The 25,395-nt window shown below is 39.5% G+C and overlaps 7 protein-coding genes across 8 annotated transcripts; 3 read left to right on the plus strand and 4 right to left on the minus strand.

The window, feature by feature from the left end:
* Positions 1 to 2,201: 2,201 nt before the first annotated feature.
* On the plus strand, positions 2,202 to 5,288 carry LOC101300759 (peroxisome biogenesis protein 16-like). The gene is made up of 8 exons (XM_004306814.1): positions 2,202 to 2,491; positions 3,189 to 3,246; positions 3,533 to 3,749; positions 3,841 to 4,145; positions 4,223 to 4,485; positions 4,616 to 4,683; positions 4,897 to 4,958; positions 5,073 to 5,288. Exons 1-8 carry the CDS (start codon positions 2,423 to 2,425, stop codon positions 5,132 to 5,134), a joined length of 1,104 nt encoding a protein of 367 aa, XP_004306862.1. The 5' UTR covers positions 2,202 to 2,422; the 3' UTR covers positions 5,135 to 5,288.
* Positions 5,289 to 6,175: 887 nt separating this feature from the next.
* On the plus strand, positions 6,176 to 7,186 carry LOC101308915. The gene has a single exon (XM_004308368.1). It carries the CDS (start codon positions 6,176 to 6,178, stop codon positions 7,184 to 7,186), a length of 1,011 nt encoding a protein of 336 aa, XP_004308416.1.
* A 430-nt stretch (positions 7,187 to 7,616) lies between these two features.
* Positions 7,617 to 9,800, minus strand: LOC101301042 (RING-box protein 1a-like). The gene is made up of 6 exons (XM_004306815.1): positions 9,694 to 9,800; positions 9,362 to 9,501; positions 9,206 to 9,256; positions 9,044 to 9,103; positions 8,455 to 8,526; positions 7,617 to 8,344 (listed from the first exon to the last, which is right to left on the minus strand). Exons 2-6 carry the CDS (start codon positions 9,492 to 9,494, stop codon positions 8,307 to 8,309), a joined length of 354 nt encoding a protein of 117 aa, XP_004306863.1. The 5' UTR covers positions 9,495 to 9,501; positions 9,694 to 9,800; the 3' UTR covers positions 7,617 to 8,306.
* A 1,649-nt stretch (positions 9,801 to 11,449) lies between these two features.
* LOC101309200 (transcription factor TCP9-like) lies at positions 11,450 to 12,319 on the plus strand. The gene has a single exon (XM_004308369.1). The coding sequence runs from the start codon at positions 11,450 to 11,452 to the stop codon at positions 12,317 to 12,319; it is 870 nt and encodes a 289-aa protein (XP_004308417.1).
* A 2,842-nt stretch (positions 12,320 to 15,161) lies between these two features.
* LOC101301329 lies at positions 15,162 to 16,977 on the minus strand. Of its 2 annotated transcripts, XM_004306817.1 has the most exons (3): positions 16,752 to 16,907; positions 16,159 to 16,311; positions 15,162 to 15,979 (listed from the first exon to the last, which is right to left on the minus strand). In XM_004306817.1, exon 3 carries the CDS (start codon positions 15,972 to 15,974, stop codon positions 15,336 to 15,338), a length of 639 nt encoding a protein of 212 aa, XP_004306865.1. In that variant the 5' UTR covers positions 15,975 to 15,979; positions 16,159 to 16,311; positions 16,752 to 16,907; the 3' UTR covers positions 15,162 to 15,335. The 2 variants fall into 2 exon arrangements, with proteins under 2 accessions (XP_004306865.1, XP_004306864.1); XM_004306816.1 differs by lacking the exon at positions 16,159 to 16,311 and having other exon boundaries at positions 16,752 to 16,977.
* A 950-nt stretch (positions 16,978 to 17,927) lies between these two features.
* Positions 17,928 to 21,247, minus strand: LOC101301814 (syntaxin-81-like). The gene is made up of 7 exons (XM_004306818.1): positions 21,035 to 21,247; positions 20,870 to 20,953; positions 19,528 to 19,632; positions 19,123 to 19,266; positions 18,594 to 18,836; positions 18,357 to 18,488; positions 17,928 to 18,186 (listed from the first exon to the last, which is right to left on the minus strand). Exons 1-7 carry the CDS (start codon positions 21,110 to 21,112, stop codon positions 18,043 to 18,045), a joined length of 930 nt encoding a protein of 309 aa, XP_004306866.1. The 5' UTR covers positions 21,113 to 21,247; the 3' UTR covers positions 17,928 to 18,042.
* A 490-nt stretch (positions 21,248 to 21,737) lies between these two features.
* Positions 21,738 to 24,931, minus strand: LOC101302106 (RING-box protein 1a-like). Its single transcript, XM_004306819.1, has 6 exons — positions 24,852 to 24,931; positions 24,589 to 24,745; positions 24,458 to 24,508; positions 24,300 to 24,359; positions 22,245 to 22,316; positions 21,738 to 22,154 (listed from the first exon to the last, which is right to left on the minus strand). Exons 2-6 carry the CDS (start codon positions 24,719 to 24,721, stop codon positions 22,117 to 22,119), a joined length of 354 nt encoding a protein of 117 aa, XP_004306867.1. The 5' UTR covers positions 24,722 to 24,745; positions 24,852 to 24,931; the 3' UTR covers positions 21,738 to 22,116.
* Between the last annotated feature and the right edge of the window lie 464 nt (positions 24,932 to 25,395).

The following is a 25,395-nucleotide window of genomic DNA, read 5'->3' on the forward strand; positions in this document are numbered from 1 at the left end:
TTTTTTTCCAAAGGGTTTAGCCGACGAATTATGGCATGTTTCGTCGGCTAAACACTACTAAAGCCGACGAAACAACTAAAGCCGACGAAACAGACTCTATGTCGTCGGCTATAGTTATTTTTAAATATTTTAATTATATACTTTAGCCGACGAATATCTGTGTTCCATCGGCTAAAGTCTGTGAGTAAAGCCGACGAATATTCTGTTCGTCGGCTTAAGTCTGAGAGTATAGCCGACGACACAGGACGTCGTCGGCTAAAGTCTGGAACAATAGCCGACAAAAAATAGTTCGTCGGCTAAAGTCTGGACAATAGCCGACGACGGTCTTTAGGTTCGTCGGCTAAAGCGATCACCGACGACCCTTTCCCGACGACACTATAGCCGACGAAGGCTCGTCGGCTAAGGTCTTAGCCGACGAATTATGATAACAGGTCGACGAAAATTTTTCGTCGGCTAAAGTACTTGTCCTGGTAGTAATTGGTCAATTTAAGAGTAGGGAATATATATATATATTCCAAGAGTAGGGAATATATATGCTACTAAACGTACATATCACATGTCTTAATACACACATTTTAAAAAAATTGAGGTTGATTGTAAGAATGTATATCGAGACTTTTGGAATAAGTTAGGCTAGAGTTAAACCCTATTTGTTTTTGGAAGGCAAATGAGAAATCTATGTCTATAACCGACATCGATCTCCCATGAATTGTAATCTTAAATAGGTATTTTGGTACATACATGTTTAATAACCTATTTGATTCATTCACATAAAAGAACGAGACCTTTTACTTAAAAAAACAGAGTTCCTATTGCTATGAAAACAAGAATATAGCCAAGTACACGCTTTCATTAGACCAATCTCATTAGGTGTCTCCCCAAAAAAAAAAAATCTCATTAGGTAAAACGTAAAAGTAAAACTATTTGCCTCTACATTTTGCCTCGCGAGTTGCGAACTTGCGATTGCCCTCATTGGAGTGTGCAAAATGGATAAGGATCCCCTTTGTTTGTCCTTGACTTTAAATCCTATCCATTCAGCCAATATCCAAAGGTCCTAAACCAGCAAAGCTCCACTAAAACTCATTTAATGATTAATTTGATGAAAAACGTCGTGTTTTTTATTTTTTGGACGAAATGTTAAGCCTCTCTATGTTCTCCTTCGTCTTGGCTTCTTCATCCCTCGTATTTCTGGGGTTTCGAAGGTCTGAAGAGGCCTCAATTCCCAGATATCCAAACGACAACCTCACCAGCAACTAGGGATTCAATCTTTCTTCGACTTCAGTTTTAGGCAATTCACGAGTAATTGGGATTTTCGAATTTGAATCTGGAGATAGGAATGTACAATTTCAGCCAAACCCAGGGAGGTGAGAATTTGAAAATCTATGGGTTTAATTGGACATATTGGTGGGGTTTATAAGATTCACAGCAAAAGTTAAACTACTCTATGGGTTGTTTTGGTCTGCCAATTGAATCTTTATCATCTATATATCTTTATCATTGCAGTTTGCTTCTTCGAGTTTTATCAATTATTATTGTTGGCATCCTTGGTGAGATTTAAGTGAATTGGTAAAAGGAAAACTGGGTAAGTTTGCTTTGCCATAGATTGGGGTTGTGATTAGATTAAGGTCTGTGTGAGGTAATGCATTTGTGCAGAGCATATGGAAAGCATGTTTGTCAGTCCACACCCAATCCAGCTATACCCAAATTCATGATCTCCCTCCACATCTAAATACAAGCATAGTGATCCGGATGATGAGCTTCGGAATCTGCTGAAATGCGTCCGAACCCGGGTTCGAGCCTGATGCACATTGCTCAGGGAGTTCTCAAACTAGTTCATTGTTATATCCAAGGGTTCAATCCTTCTGGTTGGATGTCTCTGTTATATAGTTTTGGTCTTCAATTCATTGTTTCAAGTTTGATGGATTCAATGGAAAGTGCAGATTTTGGGTGTTGCAGAGTGCAAGAAGACGGTTTAGTGTTGTTAGCTGTGCAGCATTAATTTTTTGTAATTAATATAGTGTTTGCTGATGTGGAGTACCTCATATACGGCTGAGATAGAAAGCCAAGGATAACCAAATCCATATCCATATTGCTTTGCTTCTCTGCCGTGCCAGCCTATATAAATAAATCACCACCTTCAACAGTCCAGCTTAATACCAAACAGTCAAAACCTATATGTAATGTAACCAACGACCTAGATGAAAACAAACCCCCTCGCCGCACAAAACATAAGCCACACTCAATCCCACCTCGCTCAACGCCCTACTCTAATTACACATCAGCAACCCAGACAGGGTCCAAACTCGTAGTATCAAATTACCAAAAAGGGCATCGTCGTATTGGGTCTCTGTCCCAAAGTCGCATAAGGCCGGAGGTCAGGGATTGTGGGAAAGGCAGAGACTTGGAGAGAGATAGGGAGGCTATGGAGGCTTACAAGAGATGGGTCAGGGAGAACAAGGAGTATGTCCACTCTTTGGAGTCTCTCGCCAATGTGAGAGCTTCTATCTCAATCTCTCTAAATTTCACTGCTTTCTCTACGTCTTATGGTTATGAATTGATGTCAACTTTATGCAAATATGGGTGTTTTTCTAGTTCATTGGATTGTTTATGCTATTGGGTTTACTGGGATGTGTTCAATTTGGTTAGAAAGGGAGAGAATATTATAAAAAACCAATCTTTAGTATGAAGAATTACATTCTGGGATTACTTTGTACCCTTTTGTGGAGTGTTTAGTATGGTTTTTATTTTTTATTTTTACTGTTTGTTCTTGTTGGCTTTAGTTTTGAGTCTTTATATGTATCTATGGTTGCTATAAAGTTGTGGGTTTTGAGAAGAATGTGGTCATGAGTGTTTCAGAGTAGTGCAATGCAAGTGTTCGCAATTTTTTTGTTAAGACAGAAAGAAGCAATTTCGAGTATAAGTAGTGCTAGTTTGTTCTTTGGTTAAATGAAGCTTGTTTACATCACCCAGACATGTTCCCTGCGCTGATTTGTGGTTTGCCTTACCAATAGTTTGGTTATCATTTTTTGGGTTTGCATCACAAGCAACGTGAGTTGGAAGGGGAGGACAAGCATGGAGTTGTTGTGGTGTGATTGTGTTTATGTTTATGTTTAAATGTAGGGCTTTATGTTCTGTTTTCTCTTTAAGTCTATTGTCTTCTTAACTTGGTACGCAACGTTTTTGTGCAGGGAATTACATGGCTTCTACCCGAACGGTTTTCTGAATCAGAGATAGGACCAGAAGCAGGTTTTTTGAAATTTTGGTAACATTGGCTACTTCTTGTTAGCTTAGATATGGCAGGGCTTCTTTTAGTTTTCCAACTAAATACCTTCTAATAAAAACATAGATGTTTTGTTCTGACATATGTGGTGTCTGTTTAGTTGTAACTAAACGTTCTTTTGTTGATTCCACCATTTGTGTTGTGTGTTGAGTTGTATATAGTGAGTTTCTCCTCTGAGTGTCTATTTCTTAGATGTGTGTGCATATCACAGACTGCAATGTTGGTAATATTAGTTTTATATGATTCTTGCAGTAACAAGTATCTTGGGAATAATAACTGCTGTCAACGAACATATAATCGACACAGCTCCTCCTCGATTACATGTTGGCCATGCTGAGCGTAATTCTTTACCTTATCCATTGTGTATATCTGCACTAAAAGACTTGGAAACGTTGGTTGAAGTTGCGGCTCAACATTACTTTGGTGATGAGAAAAAATGGAATTACATTGCTATTATGGAGGCTAGCAAGTAAGGACAGTGGATAGCATGTCTCACTCATTATTTTAAGCAACTATTGTATGTAAGTTTGTTCCTTGCCTCATATTTCATTGTTTATCAGGGTGCTAGTTAAGTTAGCTTTGTTCCAGAACAGTGGATATAAGATGCTTCTTCATGGAGGACAGACACCAAATGATGAAAAAACTTTGGAGGCTTCAACTCCTCAGCGTAGAACTGGTGGTTTATTGAAGCCTGGCGAGCAGCTTGGGAATGGTCACTTGAGAAATAATCATGCGCAGGATCCATGGAATTTAGAAGGAAGAGCACTGTCTGCATTGAATAGGTTTGGAGAAAGGGCTAGGAGTGTTTCAGATCCAGAATGGTTGCATAGGGTTCAACACCATCATGCGATTATGGAGCCGCCAAGTAACTACTCATACACCAGGAAATGTTTGATTACTATTTATATTTGTTTCTATTAATTTATTTTCTCACAGCTCCAGTGGTTGAGAGGTCGACTCTATCCTCCTTAATATCCAAAAAGGGTCTCAATGGGGCTTTGTATGTGGCTGGGGAAGTGCTATTTATAACAAGACCACTTATCTATGTTTTATTTATTCGGAAATATGGAGCTCGCTCCTGGATTCCTTGGTTTCTTTCACTGGCTGTGGACTTCACTGGAATGGGCATTCTTTCTCGAATTACTTCGTCCACAGGTGGTACAGAAGAGCAGCAGTTTCATCTTTCTGTTCCTGAGAAGAATGAGGTCAGATATCCCCAAATTCTTTATAGACTACGAGATCAACCGTCTACAAAGTGTCATGATCTGTTGTCCTTTAATTTATTCCCATTGAAGTTGGTGCTGAGTAGCTCTTTATATTATGGCACGGATTCAGGTTAAAAGACGAAAGCTGTTATGGGCACTTTACCTCATGAGAGATCCATTTTTCAGCAAGTATACAAGGTAAATGCATAAGTCGTTTTAAATAATGAATGGTTTCCACCATCACAGATAAATTGAGAAAAAAAAGCCCCTTTAGACTTGATCAACCCGCTGATAAGGGTCTGGTAAGCAGGGTGGTAGCTGGCAGTCGAACTGTTCCTCATTTGATATTACGTTGCTCCTTTACTAAGAGCTTATCATTTGTTTGATGAATCTTGTGGTTGATCATTTTAGGGGAAGACTTGAACGTACTGAGGATATGTTGGGACATATACCTGTTGTTGGATTTCTCGCAGGTTGGTTTATAGTTTATTTTCTTCATTTATAGATTGTCTTGTTACTTTCTGAAGCTTACGTTTTTCTGTATTGAGCACTTGATCGGTCAACAACAGAATTTCTGGTTTGTGCAGGAAAACTTGTTGAGCTTCTTTCAGGAGCACAGACAAGGTATACTTACATGTCAGGATCATAAGGAGGTTGCAATGTGTTATGGCTTTTAGAGTAGTTCACACTCAACAGTTCGTCTAGGACTTTAGGTGAAGCAAGTTCCCCAAGCTGTATGATGGCGCTGATGTACTTTCAAGTGTTCCATAAATATCGACAAATTTATATGAAATTATTGTATCAAAAATTGTTGCATTGTCAAAGGGAAGTGCTTTTTTTCTTTTAATGTGACCTCACCGAAGTAAACAGACCAAAATGCACACATTCACATGGCTAGAACTTTCTCATCGTCAGTCACGTTTCCCCGCTTAGTTAACAAGTCAATGCAACACAATTTCATAAAACTTTTATACTTTTAAGATTATGTTTCTCAAAGATTATGAAACCATTCATGTGACCCAAAAATCTGTTATTTTTCACCCTAACGTAGTATGTTTCTCTCGTAAACAAATTCAAATGAGGCATGAATAGAATTTCTTAAAAAACTTCTTTTACCCACTTTTCTTTTTATCAGGTAAATAATATTACAATTTCATGAGTTGAACTCACACCCTCTTACTTATTAAGAGGAAACTATACCGCTAGACCAAATGGTACTGGTCTTTACCCACTTGAAAAATTGAAAATTAAAAATTAAAAATAAAAATAAAACTATATAAATGAAATAAAGAATCTGCAGTCTTCATTTTCTCAGTTCCTGCTTCGGTAAGGGAAGGAGCCAAAACCCTAAATCCCAAATTGACAAAGCAAGCAAGCAATTCATCAAAATCCAAGGCTGGTTGATTGAAGCAGAGCATAGATACGCTTGGTATTTGGTGAGTCCCTTTTTTGATTTGCTTCAAGTATCTCATTATCATTTGCTCCAATTATGTTTAGTCTATGCTCTAAAAGATTGCAATTGCTTCTTCCAAGTCGTAGCATTTCTGTTAATTCAGTGACCCATTTGCGTTTCTGTCAAATCCCAACTTCATATTCATCAAAATCATTACTGGGTTCTGAAAATGGTAAACCACAACAGGAAGATAAAGGTGGATCTTTTACAGTTTCATACCTTATAAACTCATGTGGGATGTCCCCAGAAATCGCTCTCAATGTGTCAGAGAGGGTACACTTTGAAACCCGAGAGCGACCTGACTCGGTTATTAAGCTTCTCAAAGATCATGGACTCAATGATGCCCAAATCCCATTGCTTGTTAAGAAACTCCCAAGGCTCCTGTTATACAATGCTGAAACCCTTTTGCCCAAACTTGAGTTTTTCGGTTCTATAGGCCTTTCAGGCACTTGCCTCCTTTGCAATCCCATTATCTTGACGCGGAGCTTAGAGAAATGTATCCTTCCTTGTTATGATCTGATCAAAAGTATAGTTGTTGAGGATAAAAGGGTTGCTAAATTCTTTAGGACCCCGAAATGCACAGTTTCAGCCGACTCACTGAGATATCTTGTGTCTATTGTTGCCATTTTGAGAGGGCTTCAAGTGCCGGGTTCCACAATCTCTATTTATGTGACATGGTATCCTTTGATGTTCGTCCAAAAAACTGAGTGTTTCAAGGAAGATGTCAACAAGGTCATGAGTATGGGAATCCCACCTTCATCATATTCGACGTTCATGCAAGCACTAGTTGCGACTTTTCCGTTGGATGCATCAAAGTGGGAACAAAAGATGCAATTTTATAAGGGATGGGGTTGGACTGAAGATGATATCATATCGGCATTTAGACAGAATCCCATGTTTATGAAATTGTCCGAGAAGATTGTTTCACCCAAGATGTATTTTCTTGTGAACAAAATGGGGTGGCAGCCTACAGATGTGGCTCGGAATTCATATGTTTTAGGTTATAGTTTGGAGAAGCGGATCATACCTACATGTTCAGTTATTAGGGTTCTCCTGTTGAAGGGCTTAATAAAGAAGGGAGAATGTTCCTTGGTTAACATTCTGAAGATGAGTGAGAAGTACTTGAATAAGTTTTTGCTCAAATATCAACAGCAAGTACCTGAAATATTGAGCATCTATCAAGGTAAAACAAGTCTTGCAGAACTTGGCTTAGGATTTGAAGAGACAGCTAGAGTGGATCATTTGTAATTTGCTCATTAGAAGAGGATTATAAGAAGCACCTACCAGTGTAAGTGACCTTTGCACTTTGGCAATCTCTTACCATTCTACCCTCAGCACATCTATTATCTGCAATTTAAACTCGGGTCAACTCAAACTCCTCTGTGACCGAGCATGATGACATCTTGATTAGAAATGTTCAAAATTTTGCAGCCTGTTATTTATCTTAAAATCCTCCTTTCAAATGTTGGCTCTATACTCGGTATCATGTATCCCTTTTGAAATATTGAACTATGTCCTCTAGGAACTCTTTCTCCGGCAATCATCAATTTGCTGCCCAAAGGGAGCTTGAATTTTTTTTTCTTTTTCTTTTTTTCTTTTTTAAAGACAAAAAAATTGAACTGAAATAACATCGACTGTAGTGGCAAAATCCGTTTTACATTGGTATTACGCGAATCAAGGAGTTTAACTTTGTTTACACCTCCACCCCCTGATGTAGTGTAAAGAGATTATCTGTAACAATGGCATAAGCATTGTCTCGACGACAATTCGACTCTTGAAGACCTGCAATGACATTCTCATTCGAAACTCAAATCACCTAATCAAAATATTCTCTGAGGTGTAGCACCACCCTTATAAATGATGAGCACAAAGCCATTCAACTGGAACTGTCCCTCCAAAACGGATTCAATATCTCTTAGATCTGATTCAGGACAAGACAAAATTTCTATTGAAAACATACCCCAACAGTTCCATATCCTTTAACCAAAGTGCTCAGTTGCAGTCTCACCAGGCTCACCGCAATTGGTTAACTATTGAACATGCAGCATATCCATAAGGTAAAACAATAACATATGCAAAAGAAACCAACCTTAATAAGTTGGCTTAATTCATAATGCTAGTAAGAGCGCAATGAAGTTGGACCTTTGACGTACAATAGCAAATTCACAATCAAATGTGCAGCTAAATGCTCAACAAATATTTATGGGATCCAGTAGAAACAACTCCATATAAGGAAGAAAATTACATAAAAAGGAAGGATAGACAAAAGGTATAAGATCCTCCTTGACATCATCCAGCAGAGAGTTCACCGCAGATCCGAACTTGACCATATGCATAGCAAATCCAAAACCGGACAAGATGAAAGATTCTAGTGACCATACTTCTGGAACTCCCACTCACTGTTATCTGTGTTAACAAAAGATAACCACAATGAGGAAAAAAACACTGATGTTCTGAAAAGACGGAAGGTCTAGGGATAGCTAAGGATTCAGAAGAGAGTGATAAAGATATCTTACCCAGGGGACACACTTGACGAGTCTTGAGCCATCTGCTAATGCAGTGGAAGTGGAAGGCATGGTTACAAACCCCTGCAGAGTATAACACACAGTTCAGAAAGAGACATACCACATGCTTAAATGTATATACATAACTCCTGCTCCACTATTTCTACAAGCAGTCAATGGTCATAACTCAGTACAAGAAAACTATAGCAGCAGCATCCCTTTTAAACATCAACCCGAAATGGCATATCATGTACGCAATCAAAGAACCGAATGTGACAGAAAAGCTAGAGTAGAAAAATGAAGATACTAAAACCTATTGGGAAAAACAATTTACTATTGGAGAAAACCTTATATTAAAAGAACCTAACAGAGCCAGTACTCTTTCAGATTTTTCACCAGGATGTCAAAATGCAAACTGAAATAATGATAATTTACTGAATCCTTTTCCTTTACCCTATTACAACTTCCAAATCAAGAAAACAATCCAACCTAAAACTATACGCAGAATATGGTGTCAAGGCGATATCACAAACAGTAAAGTCATAAAATATCAAAACAAATCTAAACCACACAAAATCAAGAGTTGAAAGCTGAAGCATACCCCAAGCAACAGTACACTCCTCACTCGTAGCACTCGCCTGGTTCGCCTGGCACTCGATGCCTAACCACACCAAACAAACACACAACATGATCAGCCAACAATTAACACACTAAAAGAAAAAAGAAAAAAAATCGAAACACGAACAAGAACAGAGAAACTCACAGAGGTCCATAATATGGTTCCTGCAGATGGCGCAATTATCCACAACAATATCTACACAGAACAAACCAAATCAACATCAACACACCATACACCAGAATTCCAAAACCGAAAGAAGCCACAGGAACTAGGGTTAGGGTTTAGAGAGGAGTAGCTTACCCCAGGCCCAGAGAGCGACGGCGTTCCACTTCTTGATCTCAAATCGCTTGGGCTTCTTGGTCGATGAAGGACCTGCAGAGCTCGAGCCCTCACCTACGGGAATCATCGGCACGTCGGAGTCCAATGTCGCCATGGATCAGCTTCAAAAAATCAGCACATAAAAAATTAGTTCAAAATTACAAATAAATCCAGCACCGGTTTCATGATCCTTCTCTGAATTTCAACAATCAAAGGCACAAAGGTACAGAAAAAAAAAAATAGGCCAAAGGTGTAAAACGTTGAAGCTGAGCAGATTGGAGCGGAAGAACAAGAAGAGTGAGAGATAAACGTACCGAAGGAAGATCGCGAGCAGATAAATTAGGGTTTGAAGGAAGAAGGAGACCTTGATTTGAGAGAGAGGAAGAGAAAAGAGATATAGGGAAACCAGAGATGGTGAATGGAGTGTGTACCGGGCTTTGTGTTATATACATCGGGTCGGGTTTCATATTAGTGGGTCGGGTGTTTTTTATTTATGGAATTTTATTTTGTTTAGTGAAAGGGTAAATCAGTTTTCTTAAATAAAAAGAGAGCAAAGGAGCCTGTTCTACCGAATACAAATGTGTATTTTCTCAGGTTTTGTTTTCCTATGTTTGAATGTGTAAAATCGTAAATGTTGTAACAATTAGTGAAAAATTATGACTACACTATGACAACATTTATGTTGCCATTCTAAACTCCCAATGGGGGCTGTTGATATGGTCATTGAACCTCTCCCGTTCTAGGATTTTACAAGTTCTATATTGGGACGAGCTTGTTGGAAACACATAGTTATATGAATGGATTTGGAGCGATGATTCGAATTATGTTCGACTTGTTAACTTTAACAAATGGGGTTACCAAAGAACTCAATCATGAAATTAGACACTGAACAACTTAATCATGGAATTAACTCAATTTACGATTTTGAATGTGTATAGTTACGTTAGCTTTTAATTCGTCGACTTATTTTATAAGTGAGTGCTAACATTAATCAGTCGCATTACGTGCTTAGTAACAAGTTATTGAACAAAAGAACTAACATATGGGGTTACCAAATAACTTAGTCATGGAATTAACCACTGAACAACTCAATCATGGAATTAACTTTACGATTTTGAATGTGTATAGTTACGTCCGCTTTTAGTTCGTCGGCTTATTTTATAAGTGAGTGCTAACATTAATCAGTCGCATTACGTGCTTAGTAACAAGTTATTGAACAAAAGTTGTAATTTGTAAGATCTCTTAACGATACATAGTCTATAACGTATTTCCCAATATCTGTGTTATTATCTGTTAAATCTCATTTGTTCAAAACTCATAACATAATAAGCATACAGTTATTCCAAAGGGATGAGAAAACAATGTTTTAAAGAGTAACATATATTACCGAATGAGATTGATCAAGTATAAGCATGTTAGCTAGATTGTAAGTGGAGCGAACGCTGTAAAGATTCTCCTGATAATAAGAGATATTTGGTTCGAACCCTAACTTGTGAAAACATCCTTCAAAAAGAGGTCATACATACAAATTGCTTCCGACCCTAAAAAATAGCTCACTAGACTACCGTTTTTGAAAACAAGAAAGAGTAACATATTTCATATTTGTGTCTCTCATCTCTCAATTTTGTTCTTGGACTTAAATATTAAAAAAAATTAGAAATAATATTGGTCTCCCTCCCTGGACCTCCCCAATAGGAAATAGAAAAAGACATTAACAGTATTATTTTTCTCATTGGACCCAATCTCCCCCACCTTTTGACCCACCAGAACAAGATAAAACCCTATCCAGTGGGTCCAACCACGTGTCAGGATCTCTACGTCCAATCTCATGAACGATGGCCAACGAACCGTCAGATTCTCCTCCCATCTTTTCCTGACAAATTACCATAAAATTCCACAACACATCTCTTCGTATAAATAACCACCCTCCCACACAAACAGCCTCTTCGTTTTCAAGCTTCCCTCCAGTCTCTCTTTTCACACTCCAAATCTCTCCCTGTAACTCTTTCGAGTTCTCCTTTCTGGGTTTTCATCCTTCTCATCTGGGTCGTCCTTCTTTTGTTAATAGCCATGCTTCAAAATCAAGAGGTTAAACCGGGACAAGTGGACCCCACCGGCCGCGGCGGGACCGATTCTCCACCGTCACAGCCTCCTCTTGTCATGAAGGAAGAGCAAGAGCCGGAGCAGAGATCTTCGCAGGCGATTACGGTGGCGGTGAACAAGCCGAAACGGACGTCGACGAAAGACCGGCACACGAAAGTGGAGGGGCGAGGCCGGAGGATCCGAATGCCCGCCACGTGCGCGGCCCGGATCTTCCAGCTGACCCGGGAGCTGGGGCATAAGTCCGACGGCGAGACCATCCGGTGGCTACTGGAGCACGCCGAGCCGGCGATAATAGCCGCCACCGGCACCGGGACCATCCCGGCGATAGCCATGTCCGTCAACGGGTCGCTCAAAATCCCAACCACTGCGCCCGACTCCGGCGACCCGGCCAAGAAACGCAAGCGGCCCTGCAATAGCGACTACGTGGACCTAAACGACACCGTTTCGGCTGGGCTGGCTCCTCTGACCACCACCACCCAACAACAACCGACACCACCACCGCCGCAGCCGGTTGCCCAAAGCATGGTCCCCATGTGGGCTGTGACATCAAACGGCGTCGTTCCGGGGACGTTCTTCATGGTCCCTCAAACTCAGTCCCCACACATGTTCACATTCCCAGCCACCGCTAACGCCCCCTCGCCTTTCCTCAACATGTCGGCCCGGCCCATCTCCTCCTTCGTCTCCTCCATGGGCACCAACACTCTCTCGTTTATCTCCCCAGCTTCAACTCCTCCTCCGGCCTCCGCCGACATCACCCACAGCACCGTCGCGACCACCACCACCTCCCTCCGCGACAAGACGGAGCTCCAGTTCATGTCCGGTTCGTCAAAGCATTGACCACGGCGAAATCTCGGTGGTCTCGGTTCCCGCTCCTCCGTCGTCAGCTAGGGTTTTTCATTTTTTCTTTTTTTGGTTCTCTCTCTTTGAGCACGTGGTCACGTGAGGGCGTGGAAAGTGGGGTCGGATTAGGCGGGGGGAGGGGCCCACAGTAGGGTTTATAGGGTTGGGGTTTTGCGCTGTGGACCGTGTAAAGGAAAGAAGGGTGGGTGAGGGCTGGGAATATATTTGTTATATATATTAGGAGGAGGTGGGCCAGCATACATGTGTCCATTTGAAGGTGGGAGCGGGGCCCAATGGGTGGTGGGGACGGCAAACGGGACCGTTTGAGCACTACTGCCGAGGCGGCGGTCGCGTGTGGTGGCCCCTACACGGGCAGGAAGGGCGAGAGAGAGAGATCGGGGCCGACGGGGAATGGAGACACGTGGCCTCTTTAGAGGTGGTGGGTTTGTTTTGTTGGTGGGGCCCGGAGGATTCAGAGAGTGATGTAGGGGAAAATGGAAATGTGACGGTGAAGATGAACATGGGGCGCAGGGGATGATGGTTACTGTTCACTTTTTTGTGTTTTTATTTTCTTTTTGGTCCATGAGGAATGTAAATTGAAGAAGAAAATTATTATTATAATTTGGGAATGGACCTAATCTGAACACCAACTTGTATGATCTTGTTTTAATGGATGCTTTTATTCTGCTTTGATTATAACCCTAAGATATGAGAAGTTGATAGTTAGATGATAACTAGGAGAAGCTCTACCTAAGGCTAAAGTCAGATCCTTAGGATTGGAATGTGCCCCCAAAGAAGAGCGCCTAACGGTTTATAAACCGCAATGCCACAATGACGAAGATAGGATGAGGTTTGGCAAGGTACTCTCCAACATCAGCATGTAGAGGTGATGCCGAGGTTGTGTGTTTATGCCTTCACGGACCTCTACAAGCATTGTTTTATGTTTGTAGATGCCGGTAGAGGATGACTAAAAAGATCGGTACATAGGCAAGCGGGCAATGAGGATGAAGAGATCTGCAGCCGAGGGAGCAAGCGGTATAAACCAATTCAGGTGACCAATGTATATAGCCTAGTCGATAAACCAATACAAGTGACCAATGTATATATCTGAGTGGATAAATCAATAATGCGAGTAATTTTTTCTTATTTTTTTATAAGTGAAGAATCATTAGCAACGATTTTTGTTTTTTTATATGTTTTTATGTAAATTATGGTCGCAGAAAGATATGTATTGTGGATGACTTGTAATCATTGGATTGAGCATCCTTATGTCATTCTTATTCCATCTAATGACTATAAGACAACCAAGCAAATCCAAGTAACTTAAATCCAAACAGATAAGCCAGATGAGATAAAGATTTTCTCAGTTTCTCCGACACAACATAAAAAAAAAACAACAAAACAAAACCACTTACGAGAGACTCCACATTCGAGCGGATCAAAATGGAAAGCTGGGGACACAAGAAACTAGAGAGAATTGAACCAGAGAGCCGGCTCCACGATAAAGTTAGCTTCACAATATACATGTTGAAAGATGATTGAATCAAAGCAAGCCCGAAGATATCCTGCACCAACACTTTAATTCTCACGGAGTACTATAACATCAGTTTTGCTTATCCCTGGCTTATTTGAAGTTCTCAGCACTGTTCACTGTGCTCTGAGAGGTAGCAAAACTAGCACACTAGCTGTGGTCAACTCCAGCCAGTTAAGAAGGTCACCCATCTCCACATTCAAATCACCCGTGGCTACAATATTTGGATTAACCATGTCTTGTGGGAGATACAGCGTTGCTAATTAACTGGAATTCTATATGCATCGATCATTGATTCGATTTTTTAGGTCCCCAGTATCATAAAACAAACATCGCCATTGAGAGAACAAGGTCGCTGATCTTGAAGTAGCAAAACGAGGAGACACTATTGCTCACTAGATTGGTTATAGTAGATGAGTTTGTGCAAGATTTTGTGCAAGGAGAAACGAGAAGATTTCATTCAAAAAATAGTAGAGAATACTCCAAGAGATCAAGCGATAGAGATTATTGAAGATTTGAGTTAGCTACGATGATGAAGTTAGCTCCCCAAATAAAGAAAACTATGTAGAGAATCACCAAGAACAGAAATGTCCTGACTTCTTCTTGGCATGTTTTTGGCTTGAACCCTAGAACTGTATCACTACATTGAAGGTCTGGTTCCTACCACCATGGATTAGTAATAGAATGCTCAAATTAACAAAGTGAGGAAATGCCAATACGAGTGATATGCCAACAAAGTTGTAAATACCATGAAACAACTTTAATTCCATGTCAACTAATAGAAAGGCTAAGAAACAACCACCCAGAATAATTCTTTGTCATCTAATAGAAAGGCTAAGAAAAAACCACTAAGAATACAAGATGCAAGAGCCTGTGAAATAAAGGGAACAGTAAAACTGAAAGCACCAGTATCTGATAAAGTAATTTTATCCCCAATCCTTAAACCACTGGATCCAGCACAACCTCAACAAATTCGTCGTAAAAGTTTCCAACTTTCCCATTATCTATAACAAGACAAAAATACTTCGAAGACAAGAACATGAAAAGGAACACAGAATTACGGAGACCCAATCACTAAAAGAACTGCCGAGCCAAACCAATCTCAATTGTAGAGCGTGAAATTGCAACAACTTTTCAATTATATTCAACAGGAAATTGAACCCATGACTAGATTTTCATAACACAAAATAGGGAGAACCAACCAAGGCACCAAACAACAAGGAACAAAAACTAGCATTAACTAAGAGAGAACATTTCTTGCATGCAACCAAGAGGACAAAAGAAAATAGAATCCACATTGAGTAATACTAATGCCAAAAACACGAATCAAATTCATATTCAAATGCCTTTTGAAGCCTCACCATCAAGTTAATACTGACATTTTATTCATCAACAAACACCTCTGCAGTTCGTATAACTCAGTACAACTAGTCCTCCAAACAAACCTGTATAGTTTATAACTAATCATACAATCATATCTAATCATGATGCGACAGTCGCTGATGTCTTAAGATTCTTTGGTGGTGGGTTTCCTCCAGAGAGAAGGACATATGAATAGAAGCAGATCATTGCAGCACTAACAGCAGCGTAAAAGCCTGTTGGAAATACTTTCTTTGTCACTGCGTAGGTCTGAAGGTTTTTCCATAGAAGGACCACGGCCAGAGCGGCTTGTCCGACAATGAAGGGTAAACTAGATTTTCCTTGCCTCCAGATCTTTAAGCTAAAGATGCTAAGGGCTAGAAGTGCCCCTCCAAACATGATGCCGGTGCCCAGTGTGGCAGGATTTCTGGAGAAAACAAAACCAAGAAGTCCACCACTCAGAACCATCCCACCAAATGGAATCCCGAAACAGAAATCATGAATCTTGGCTGCTCGTTTCGGTGGTCCAACTTGTTCATCATCTAAAATGGGATCCGAATTTGCAGGGGATGCATCCCCTGTGTAACTAGCACAAATCCTTGTCTTTGAACTGCTTGCAAGGTTCATAGCAAGACTTGACAAAGACTTTGGGTGAAGAGTGCTTGTGCAAAGAATTGAGGGATGTCTTGACATATGGAGGTGGCGATTCATTGCAGAGAAGCATGAGAGCTGCGAGGTTGTCCCTGCTGCCATTGTTCTCATGTTATCTGGTTTTAACCACCAAGAGTAACGAAGTGGTCACTAGCCAATATATAAGCCAAAGTACTGGATGCAAAATCAGAATTTTGGGCAGATGCAATGCAAAATTTAATTTAAGTTAACGCAATTACTCGAGCTACGAATTAAAAAACACTTTCATTACAGTGAAGACAGACAAGGTATCTACCTCAAACACCAACTTCTATATAGTACTGATAATGACATAATCGCAAATGTAGACTGCTAACCCTTTGACCAAAGACAGACAAAATCCATCAGATTGGAACAAATGCCAGCATAGATAAACACTTTTTACGTCCCCTATTCTTCATCCCAGCAACTGTAATGTTAAAAGCTTCTCAGTGAAAGACAACACCCGAGCAGACCGAAAGCAAAAATGTCGACACTCTTCCTACTTTCATAACATTAAGCCATTTCATTTGAATATGTATGCTTATGACCCTGACTGCAATTCTTCAGAAGATCACACAACTACTACTACAACCTAGAATATCTTACATCAAACTTATTTTCCAATAAAACATTTAAACTGCTAGAATTCAGAAAACCAAACGTAGCTAAAAGACTAAAAGATAGTGACATATAGCAGATGCGGGATTCAAATTCTAACAATTTCGATGCCTAATCTAAAATATGGAAAGAAGCGAACTTCAACAGTCATCAGATCAGAACCAAATTGATTAACATGTTGCTCATCATTGCTCTCGCAAACAACAAAGGCAAATCAAACAAGAGGTTTTAAGGGAATCAGAAGCTTACCCGGAATTCGAGAAGAGGCGAATATGATGAATCTCGAACGGAACGAAGGATTGAGGGGGTGGGTTGTGGTCGCCGCTTGAAAAACAAGACTGGGTGTGTGTAGAAACGGCTCTCAAGTCTTCAACTACCGAGTTGTACACACTTCTACTTCATTTTCCTTCCTTCTCTGTTTTTAGCTTTTTATTTATTTGTCTTATATGATTCTTGTATGCACGTGTATTTACATGGTCATCTTCAATAAAAGGCTAAGGGCTTGATATAGCCCAAATTTTGAGCAAAACCAACTCTAATGGGAGGCTATGCTATACCAAAAATGAGTTTTAAGGGGCTATAGTGCCAAGGGCTGTGTTACATTTAGCCCTTTGCATAGCAGCTGCTAAAGGAACGTGTGCTCTACAAGTGCTGGCCAAATTTTCTCAATTAAACAGATCAATGGCTAAGATTAAGGAAGGGCGAGGTCAACATGATGATGTTTAAATCTATAGCCCTTACGGTCGGAGATGGTCAAAATGATAACTCTCACTATTCATGTAAATAGATCAATGGCTGAGATTAACAAAGGGTGTGGTCAGCATGATGGTGTTTAAATCTATAGCCTTTACAGTTGAAGATGGTCAAAATTATAACTCTCACTATTCATGTAAATAGTGATTTTCAGGGGCCAAAATTTAGCTTGGGGTCTATTTTAGCTCCTTTCCATTGGAGATGGCCTTATATGATTACATCTTTTGGGTCAAATATGAAATATCTAACCATATCTGTGTAGCATACATCAAGCTATGAACCGTTCGATCGTCTTGAATTCATAGCAGCTAAACCCGTTGTATTTAGCAAAATTCAAGACGATTGGACGGTTCATGACTTGATGCATGCTGCACACATATGTATAGAATCTAAACCCGTTGCATTTAGCCTAATATTTTCTATTTTGGTGAGAACTTTTTACTTGATAGGTTAGTTTGGTAGAAGCATGCTAAGCTGCGAGTATGCATAAAAGGCAGATGATAGTTCATACAATCTTTACTGGACATGCTGGACATGAAATAATCAATTAATTTAGAAATGGCTCCATTGTTTAATTTTTAGCTTAAGCAAAAGGATAAAACAAAAGATAACACCATAGAACAATTGCATACATATAGCTTTTTATCAAACTGAAAAACCAAAGAGGAGAACTGAAAAATCACTGAACTGAAATTTTGGACGTTTTCCAGTTTCCTTTGTGGAAGTTACATGATATATTTTTCTAGAGACTGAGTGTGTATTATCAAAACTATGGCAATCAGTACATTTAACTATACCAATCAAGAAAGAGAATGGAAAACGTAAGTACAAACAGGAAGAGCAGAAGAAAGGTCCTGCTGCTGGTATTTCGCTGGATTGCTTTGGAAAGCTCTTTGTTGCCGAGATCTACATTGTGTGTGGCTTCAACTGCCTGTTGGAGTTGCACAGAGATCATTAGCAGTAAATCTTTACAATGCACACTTATGCCTTTATACAAGATTCAACCATAAACCACTGATAAGTAACACTCTGGGAAAAGAAACAGTGGGAGAATGTAGCAAACATAAATCATGAAGCAACACGTATCAGATATCCACTCACTTGGTCATAAAGTTGTTCTATTTGTTCACGTTGTTGCAGAACATGTGTAGACATAAGGTGATTTAGTGCAGACATTTCAACCATCTTATTTTCAGTTTCTTGAACTGCATCTAGAAGGCTGGTCAGCTCTACCTGCATTTCATAGCAAGGACAACAATACATAAACTGTAAGCAACTTTATGTGCTTGTAGGTTTGTATCTTAAAACGTAATGGAGCTAAGATGAACAGCTGATGACCTGAAGGGCGCGTGTTTCATCATCCAAAAGCTGTTGTTGGACCGTTAGAGACTGCGCCTGATATGCTTCAGGTTCCCTGACCTCTAAATTGTTAGAACTGGAGGTATCTTCGGATTCTTTTTTTGGAATCCGGTTAAGTTTTCTTCTTGGCGTTGCTCTGCTAAAGGTATCTTGGAAGCGTATGGATCTTAGCTGATCATACCGGGACGTGACAGAATGGAGTCTCTCACTTAAAATCAAAACCTACAGATTTGAGCACATGCATCAGAGAAACTTAAATAACCATGATGGCATTCAACCCCTGACTTGACGAATATAAAATACCTGCTTGCTTGCCAGGATATTAACAACTTTCCCAATAATATAGCCTAGGAAAAATTAGCTTAAAAAAGAACAAAAACTGGATGATTTCCCTATCCAATCGAATCGGGCAAAAAAGGTAAGGTTTCTGAGTACTTAGGCTGGCTTATGTGCACAACAGACTATAGTATAAATGGACATATTCATATAACATGAGAAAGAATCATACCACACCATGCTTGTGTGCTATAGTGTCAGCATTAGAGTGATCCACCCTAATACCAAGCCAGCCCTTTGACTTTGCCTCGTCATCATTGATGCTATTTTTGAGAACACTAATCTGTTCTTGGCACACTTTAATAAAAGCACTAACCTGCATATAGAGATAGGAGTAAGCACAGAGAAAACCATACAGCTTGATTGGCAAGAATACAGAAATATATTTCACCAAGAAAAATAAAACAATAGCAAACTGAAGTCCAAAAAAACTTTACTGAAGAGCAAACTAAGTCCAGGAATCATGATATATATAAAAGGTAGCAATGACAGTAGAATCAGAGGAATAATTCTACGAATTTTCTGTAACAATATCTATAATCAACAGATGATATCACAATGTCAATTGAGAACTTACTTCCTGCTCAATGCTATCTCTTTCATGTTCAGTGGTGCGATGCCGATCCACATAATCCTTTCGATGTTTCAACATAAACTGTTCCAGAGCTCCAATGCTTTCAAGCTGAGTCATTTATGAAAGTAAATGGATCAAACACTAGCAATCTCCAATATAACTTAATATAAAGTCTATACCAATTCTGAAGAAGAATGTTCACTGAATCAGAGAATTAGACAGTGGATGCATGACATAGCCTAGAAGGGAGTAAAAATGAAAGTTCTGCATTGGATGTCTGAGGATATTGACAGATAGAATACATAAGAATTAAACACACTTCCTTTAGTGTAACAAGTATTGACAATTATTTGCAACCACATACACTTTTTTTTTTTTTCCTTTTTGGGTGATATGCAGCAACGCATAAATTTAAGAATCAGACATGCAAAAAGAAAATATGGATAGCCATATTTGCTTGTCCTCAAGCAGAGTAAAAATATGAATTCTGCAATGAGCATAGCCATATTTGCTTGTCCTCAAGCACAAAGTGAAAATATGAATTCCTTAGTGAGCATGGCCATATTTGCTTGTCCTCAAGCACAGAGTGAAAATATAAATTCTTTAGTGAGCATAGCCATATTTACTTGTCCTCAAACACAGAGTGAGAATATGTAGTGTTTCCCTCTAACGTAACTTAAAGAACAGATATTTAAAAAGGACACGTCCTGCAATAATATAGAGAGTATTGAGGAACACCAAATCGCTCCATGATGCCCATGAACAATATGTCCTGATTTGAAAGCTCACTAAAGATTTTGGTAAATAATTCAACGACTTGGTAGAGGCATATAAATGTTCTATTAAGCCTGATTCTACTATTAGCTAGCTCAGTGACCAAGTAAAGTTTGTTGGGCTGGGTAATTACTTTGTTGATTGCCGCAACTCAAGAGAAGCAGAACACGTATTGCTTATTGGTGGCGCTAACACTGGTGCTTTAGGAAATGCCTACAATTTCTGCTTACGAAAAACAACGTTCAACCGGAACACAGGTATCTCAAGCAACATATGCTCGCCAAGAGAGATTCAGAGTACCAAGCGAAAAATAACGGAAATATGGATATATGGGTAGGCATAAAACTTTCAAAACCAATAGAGTACAACCATTTCCTTGAGAGCAACAATGGTGAAAAGAACCATTCCAACTAATAGTATCGAAACAAAATTAGTTTCTTCATACACTCTTGATTGACACACAGGACATCAAGTCTTATTCGTTAGCTACAGATTCGGATACGACAACTACAGATGCATCAAAACATTGGGTTAAAAGGCAAGGCATTGGGAAGTGTGCAAGAATATGTACCGTTTTGTAAGCAGCGCGGGTGAAAGGTGACCTTTGGCGAGGTGGGTGTATAATGAACTTGGCCATAACCGCTGCCAATTTGGACTGTAAATTTTTGCATAATCAAACACTTGTGATTCAAACTCTTAAAAAAAAAAAAGTAATCTAGAGATTGATTGAAGAAACCTCGTTGTAGCCGGAAGAAATGGCAGCCTGCCGTACTGCGTCTTTGAAATCTTCCATCCTATCTCTGAATTTCGCCATTCTTCAAATTGATATCACACAATTCCGACTATGCCCAACTTCAGAAGGAGTCGAGGACGCAGTGTTCACCTGCGATCTGGTTTTATACTCGTTCCGGGTTCGGGTCTCATGGTCCGACCCGCATGTGACAATGGCTAATGTTTTTTTTTCTTCTTCGTTTTTTTGACAAAAAAAAGAAGAAGAAAGATTTCAAAACAGAAACCCCCTGCCGCAACCTGAACTAAACTGATCCAAGTTAAAAGTATAAGAGCAGAAAAATGAAAGTTTGTTGCACCAATACTAGCAATAGCGTCAGCGACAAAATTTATGAACATATTTTGCTCCACGAATTTGAGCTGATAAATCAAACTCAAGAAGGCGTTATTTGTCAAGAGTTTCTAATGAGCTTTGCTCTCTTTTGGTTGAGTTGCTTGAGTGCAAGCTATCAAAATTTTGATTTTTGGTACTGAAATCTAATTTCGATAATGTTTCAAGGGATCCTATGTTTCAATTTAACTCTTATATTGGTATATTTAAGTACCTGAGCTGCTTTAGGAATATTACTGATTCCATTCTTACGCACTAAACAACGGCAGACTAGCAGTGGTTCGATTCTCATGCCCAAAATGCATTCTCAGTTCTGTGTGGGTTTTCAAATTTAAGTAATACTGAACTTAAATTTTTATAACACAATATGTAGTAAAATACTAAAAAGCTTAAAACAAGGGTGTCATCAGCAGGGACTGAACTACCATACATGCATACATGCTGCATACAATGCATAAGGACACCGGGAAATAAACATCCTACACATCGGCAACGAAAACAAAAGGCCACGAGAGCAAAATGATAGGGCAGTTGGAAATTCACATCAGAAACCTGAGCAGCCTAATGCTCTACAGAGTTACCAAGGTTCCAGTTGATTTAGCAATTAACTTGGACAAGTAGATAAATGGCAGTGTGCTCAAGGCCGCCTTAGCATCTCCATAGCACAAAGTGTACAGAGGATCCAGTGATTGAAGCTTCTAATGACCATACTTCTGAAACTCCCACTCACTGTTATCTGGAACACCAAGACGAACCCCAAAAAGATAGTTAGGAAAAAGCTGATACGCTGAAGGCAAAGAGTGGGAATTAGACTCATAAATCATACCTAATGGGCACACTTGGCGGGTCTTGAGCCATCTACTAATGCAGTGAAAGTGAAATGCATGGTTACAAACACCTGCAACAATAAGATGTTAAGAACCAATATCACAGACCAACAAACAAAATCAGATATAGATTCCACAAGCTTGATACCAGTCATCAGATGCGAGCAATAATCAGTTCAATATACTACGTAAGTACAAGGATCATTTTAACAAGCAACAAAAAGATTCTAGCATGATGACAAGTATCAGTTTCAAACAAAGAAAAGCAGAGACTAATGTCCGTAAACATGGTAAGATACAGCTTTGAGAGCACATATAAAACATATCAAACAAAGAAATTCAAGGACACTAATGCTAGGTAAAATTTGATGATATGATTCTGCAATACCACTACAAGAATCTCCAAAAACAATTTGGGAGATAAAGATCTTAAAAATCAACCATAAAAGTGTTCAGTTCCGCGATTAATGCCATAAACTTCTTTCATCAATGAGCCATAAACTTCTTTCATCAATGAGCCCAGCATGGCTACAAGCATTTAAAACCACCATAATCTGTCCATAATTTGGATCAACAGTTGGTTTAAACATCATCCAAGCATCACTTAGATTCCCACATTTAGCATACATATCAATATGGCAAGAACCCAAGTGAACATCTGATATGTAACCTATTTTCTGAACAACAAGTGCATGGATATTTTGAGCCAAAAGCAAAACACAACGTTAGCACATGCAGAAACAACACTGCTCAGAGAGAATCGATCCACCATAATCTGTCCGCAAAGCATAGAACGGAAAGTTATCAAAGCATATCCATGCTCACCATTACGAACATACCCAGAAACCATTGTACCCCATGATATGAATTCAGTTTTCATCTCGTCACCCGTAAACTTAGACTTTGCTCTGAGAGGCATTTTTGAATATCAGTGATGCATTGTCCATTCCCCCACATTTCCAGTACATATCTATCAACGGAGTTCGATGATATCATTTTCAATGCCAAGCCTCACAAGCCAGCCGTGAATTTGTCTCCTGAGTTTGACAAGAGATAGAGAAGAAGCCAAACCCAGAGCTACAGAGAAAGTGATACCTTGAAACAAAACTCTGTTTCCCACCATCTCATTAAGTAGCTCCAATGCACATCTTTCATCCCATTTTGCATTAACCTATATACGACTGTATTCAAACTAGAAACATATTTGGAGGGTAACCTTCTGAACAACTTCTCCATGTCTCCAATATGCATATATGCACCCATCATAATATTCCAAGTAACTGTATCTCTATCATTCAAACTAACCCTAAACCTTGTTGCATAATTTATTGCTCCATATTTGACGTAAACATCAAGAATTGCGTTGCGTTCTCCAACACCAAATCCAATTCCCCATTTCTCAATATCCACCCACGAATCCCCTTCCCCATCAAAAACATGCTTAAACTAGAATGACTCTTCAAAACGCTCGATAACATAAATTAGTTCGAACAAACACACTCAACTTGCATCTCTTTGAAAAGCTCCACCACCATTCTACAAGCTCCAGTCCGAGCAAAGTCAGAGATAAGTATAGGCCGACATTCTACAAGCTCCATCATTTTCCAGAAAGTATTTTTGACAGGACAATGTTACTTTTGAAAACAGTAGTTTTCCTTTTCTGTTTCTCCCTACGTCTAAAGCAGCTAACAGCTGATAAGCAACTAACATGTTGAAGAGAAGGCTGAGAAGCAGATCAATTCCGTAATGAGCATAGCCTCATTAAATTTGCTTGTCCTCAAGCAGAGTTAAAATATGGTAATCCAATGAATTCCAACGTTTCCCTCTAACGTAACTTCAACAAAATAATAATTAAAACAAACATGTCCTACATTATCCTAGAATGTATCAGAGAACAACAAATTTTTCTAAGATACCCATGAACAATAGGTCTTGATTCGGCATAACAACTTCCACTCTATGAAAACTAACTGAGTCAATAACAAGCGCATAGCAAACACATATTCTAAAAGATAGTAGCATAAACACGAATTCACAAGAAAAGGCATACATACCCCAAGCAACTGTGCACTCCTCGCTTGTTGCGCTTGCCTGGTTCGCTTGGCACTCAATGCCTACAACCACCACAACAAAACACTCCAGTAAGTAAACCCTAACCAACACCACAAAATCTAAACTACATTGCAGAGCAATCAATACAGTAAAAACTCACAAAGATCCATGATATGGTTTCGGCATATAGCACAATTATCCACAACAATATCTGCAAACACCGAAAACCAAAACAACATCACAAAACCATTTATCAAACAGAAGAAGGGACTAGGGTTCCGATTTAGCTACCCCAAGCCCAGAGAGCCACAGCATTCCACTTCTTGATTTCGAATCGCTTCGGCTTCTTCACCGAAGACGAGCCAGCGCCGCTGGAGCCCTCGCCTGCCGGAACCATCGGCACGTCGGAATCCAATGTCGCCATCGCGAATGCGATTCAATCCGTAAACTGACGACAATTCAAGAAAATCAAAAACCGAAAATATGTTTTACTTTGCAAGAACCCTAGGAGCGAACAGGGTACAGAGCTTTTGGGGTTCAGAAGAAAGAGAAACCTGAAATCGGAGACGAGGACGGAATTTGATGACGCAAGCGTGACGTAGAACAGGCGCGAAAGAGAAGACCGGAGCGGCTGAAAGAGAATAGAGAAGCCTTTGGGGGTGATATATAGAGCCACAGAGGTTCTAATCAAGTGTGGGAGGTACCACAGTACACAATTTTTCTTTCTTGTTTTATATTTATATTTATTTTAAATGATTTTCCGTTTTCGAGTTTGCTTACTATCTTGCATACAGAGGACAAATAGGATCATTGAAACACATATGTGCAGTTTCATTACAAATTTCAGGTCACCATGGTTCCACAAGTGAGCCTACAATCAAATAAGAATTATCGATTCAAGTGATCATACATGAGGCGGTGTTAGATGAAAATGACTTGTGTTTGAAGGGTTGTTGCGGCTCAACTTTTTTCTAAACTTGTTTTACGATAAGAGCCATGAGTTGGAATTAGCGACATAAAACGGTTTGTTGATTTTTAAAATTTTAAGTATTTAGAGTGAGCAACGGTAATCGCAGGTAATAAATCGTTACCAAAAAA

The sequence above is a fragment of the Fragaria vesca genome, linkage group LG7 (assembly GCF_000184155.1).
Source record: "Fragaria vesca subsp. vesca linkage group LG7, FraVesHawaii_1.0, whole genome shotgun sequence".
In the NCBI taxonomy this organism is placed as follows: domain Eukaryota; kingdom Viridiplantae; phylum Streptophyta; class Magnoliopsida; order Rosales; family Rosaceae; genus Fragaria; species Fragaria vesca.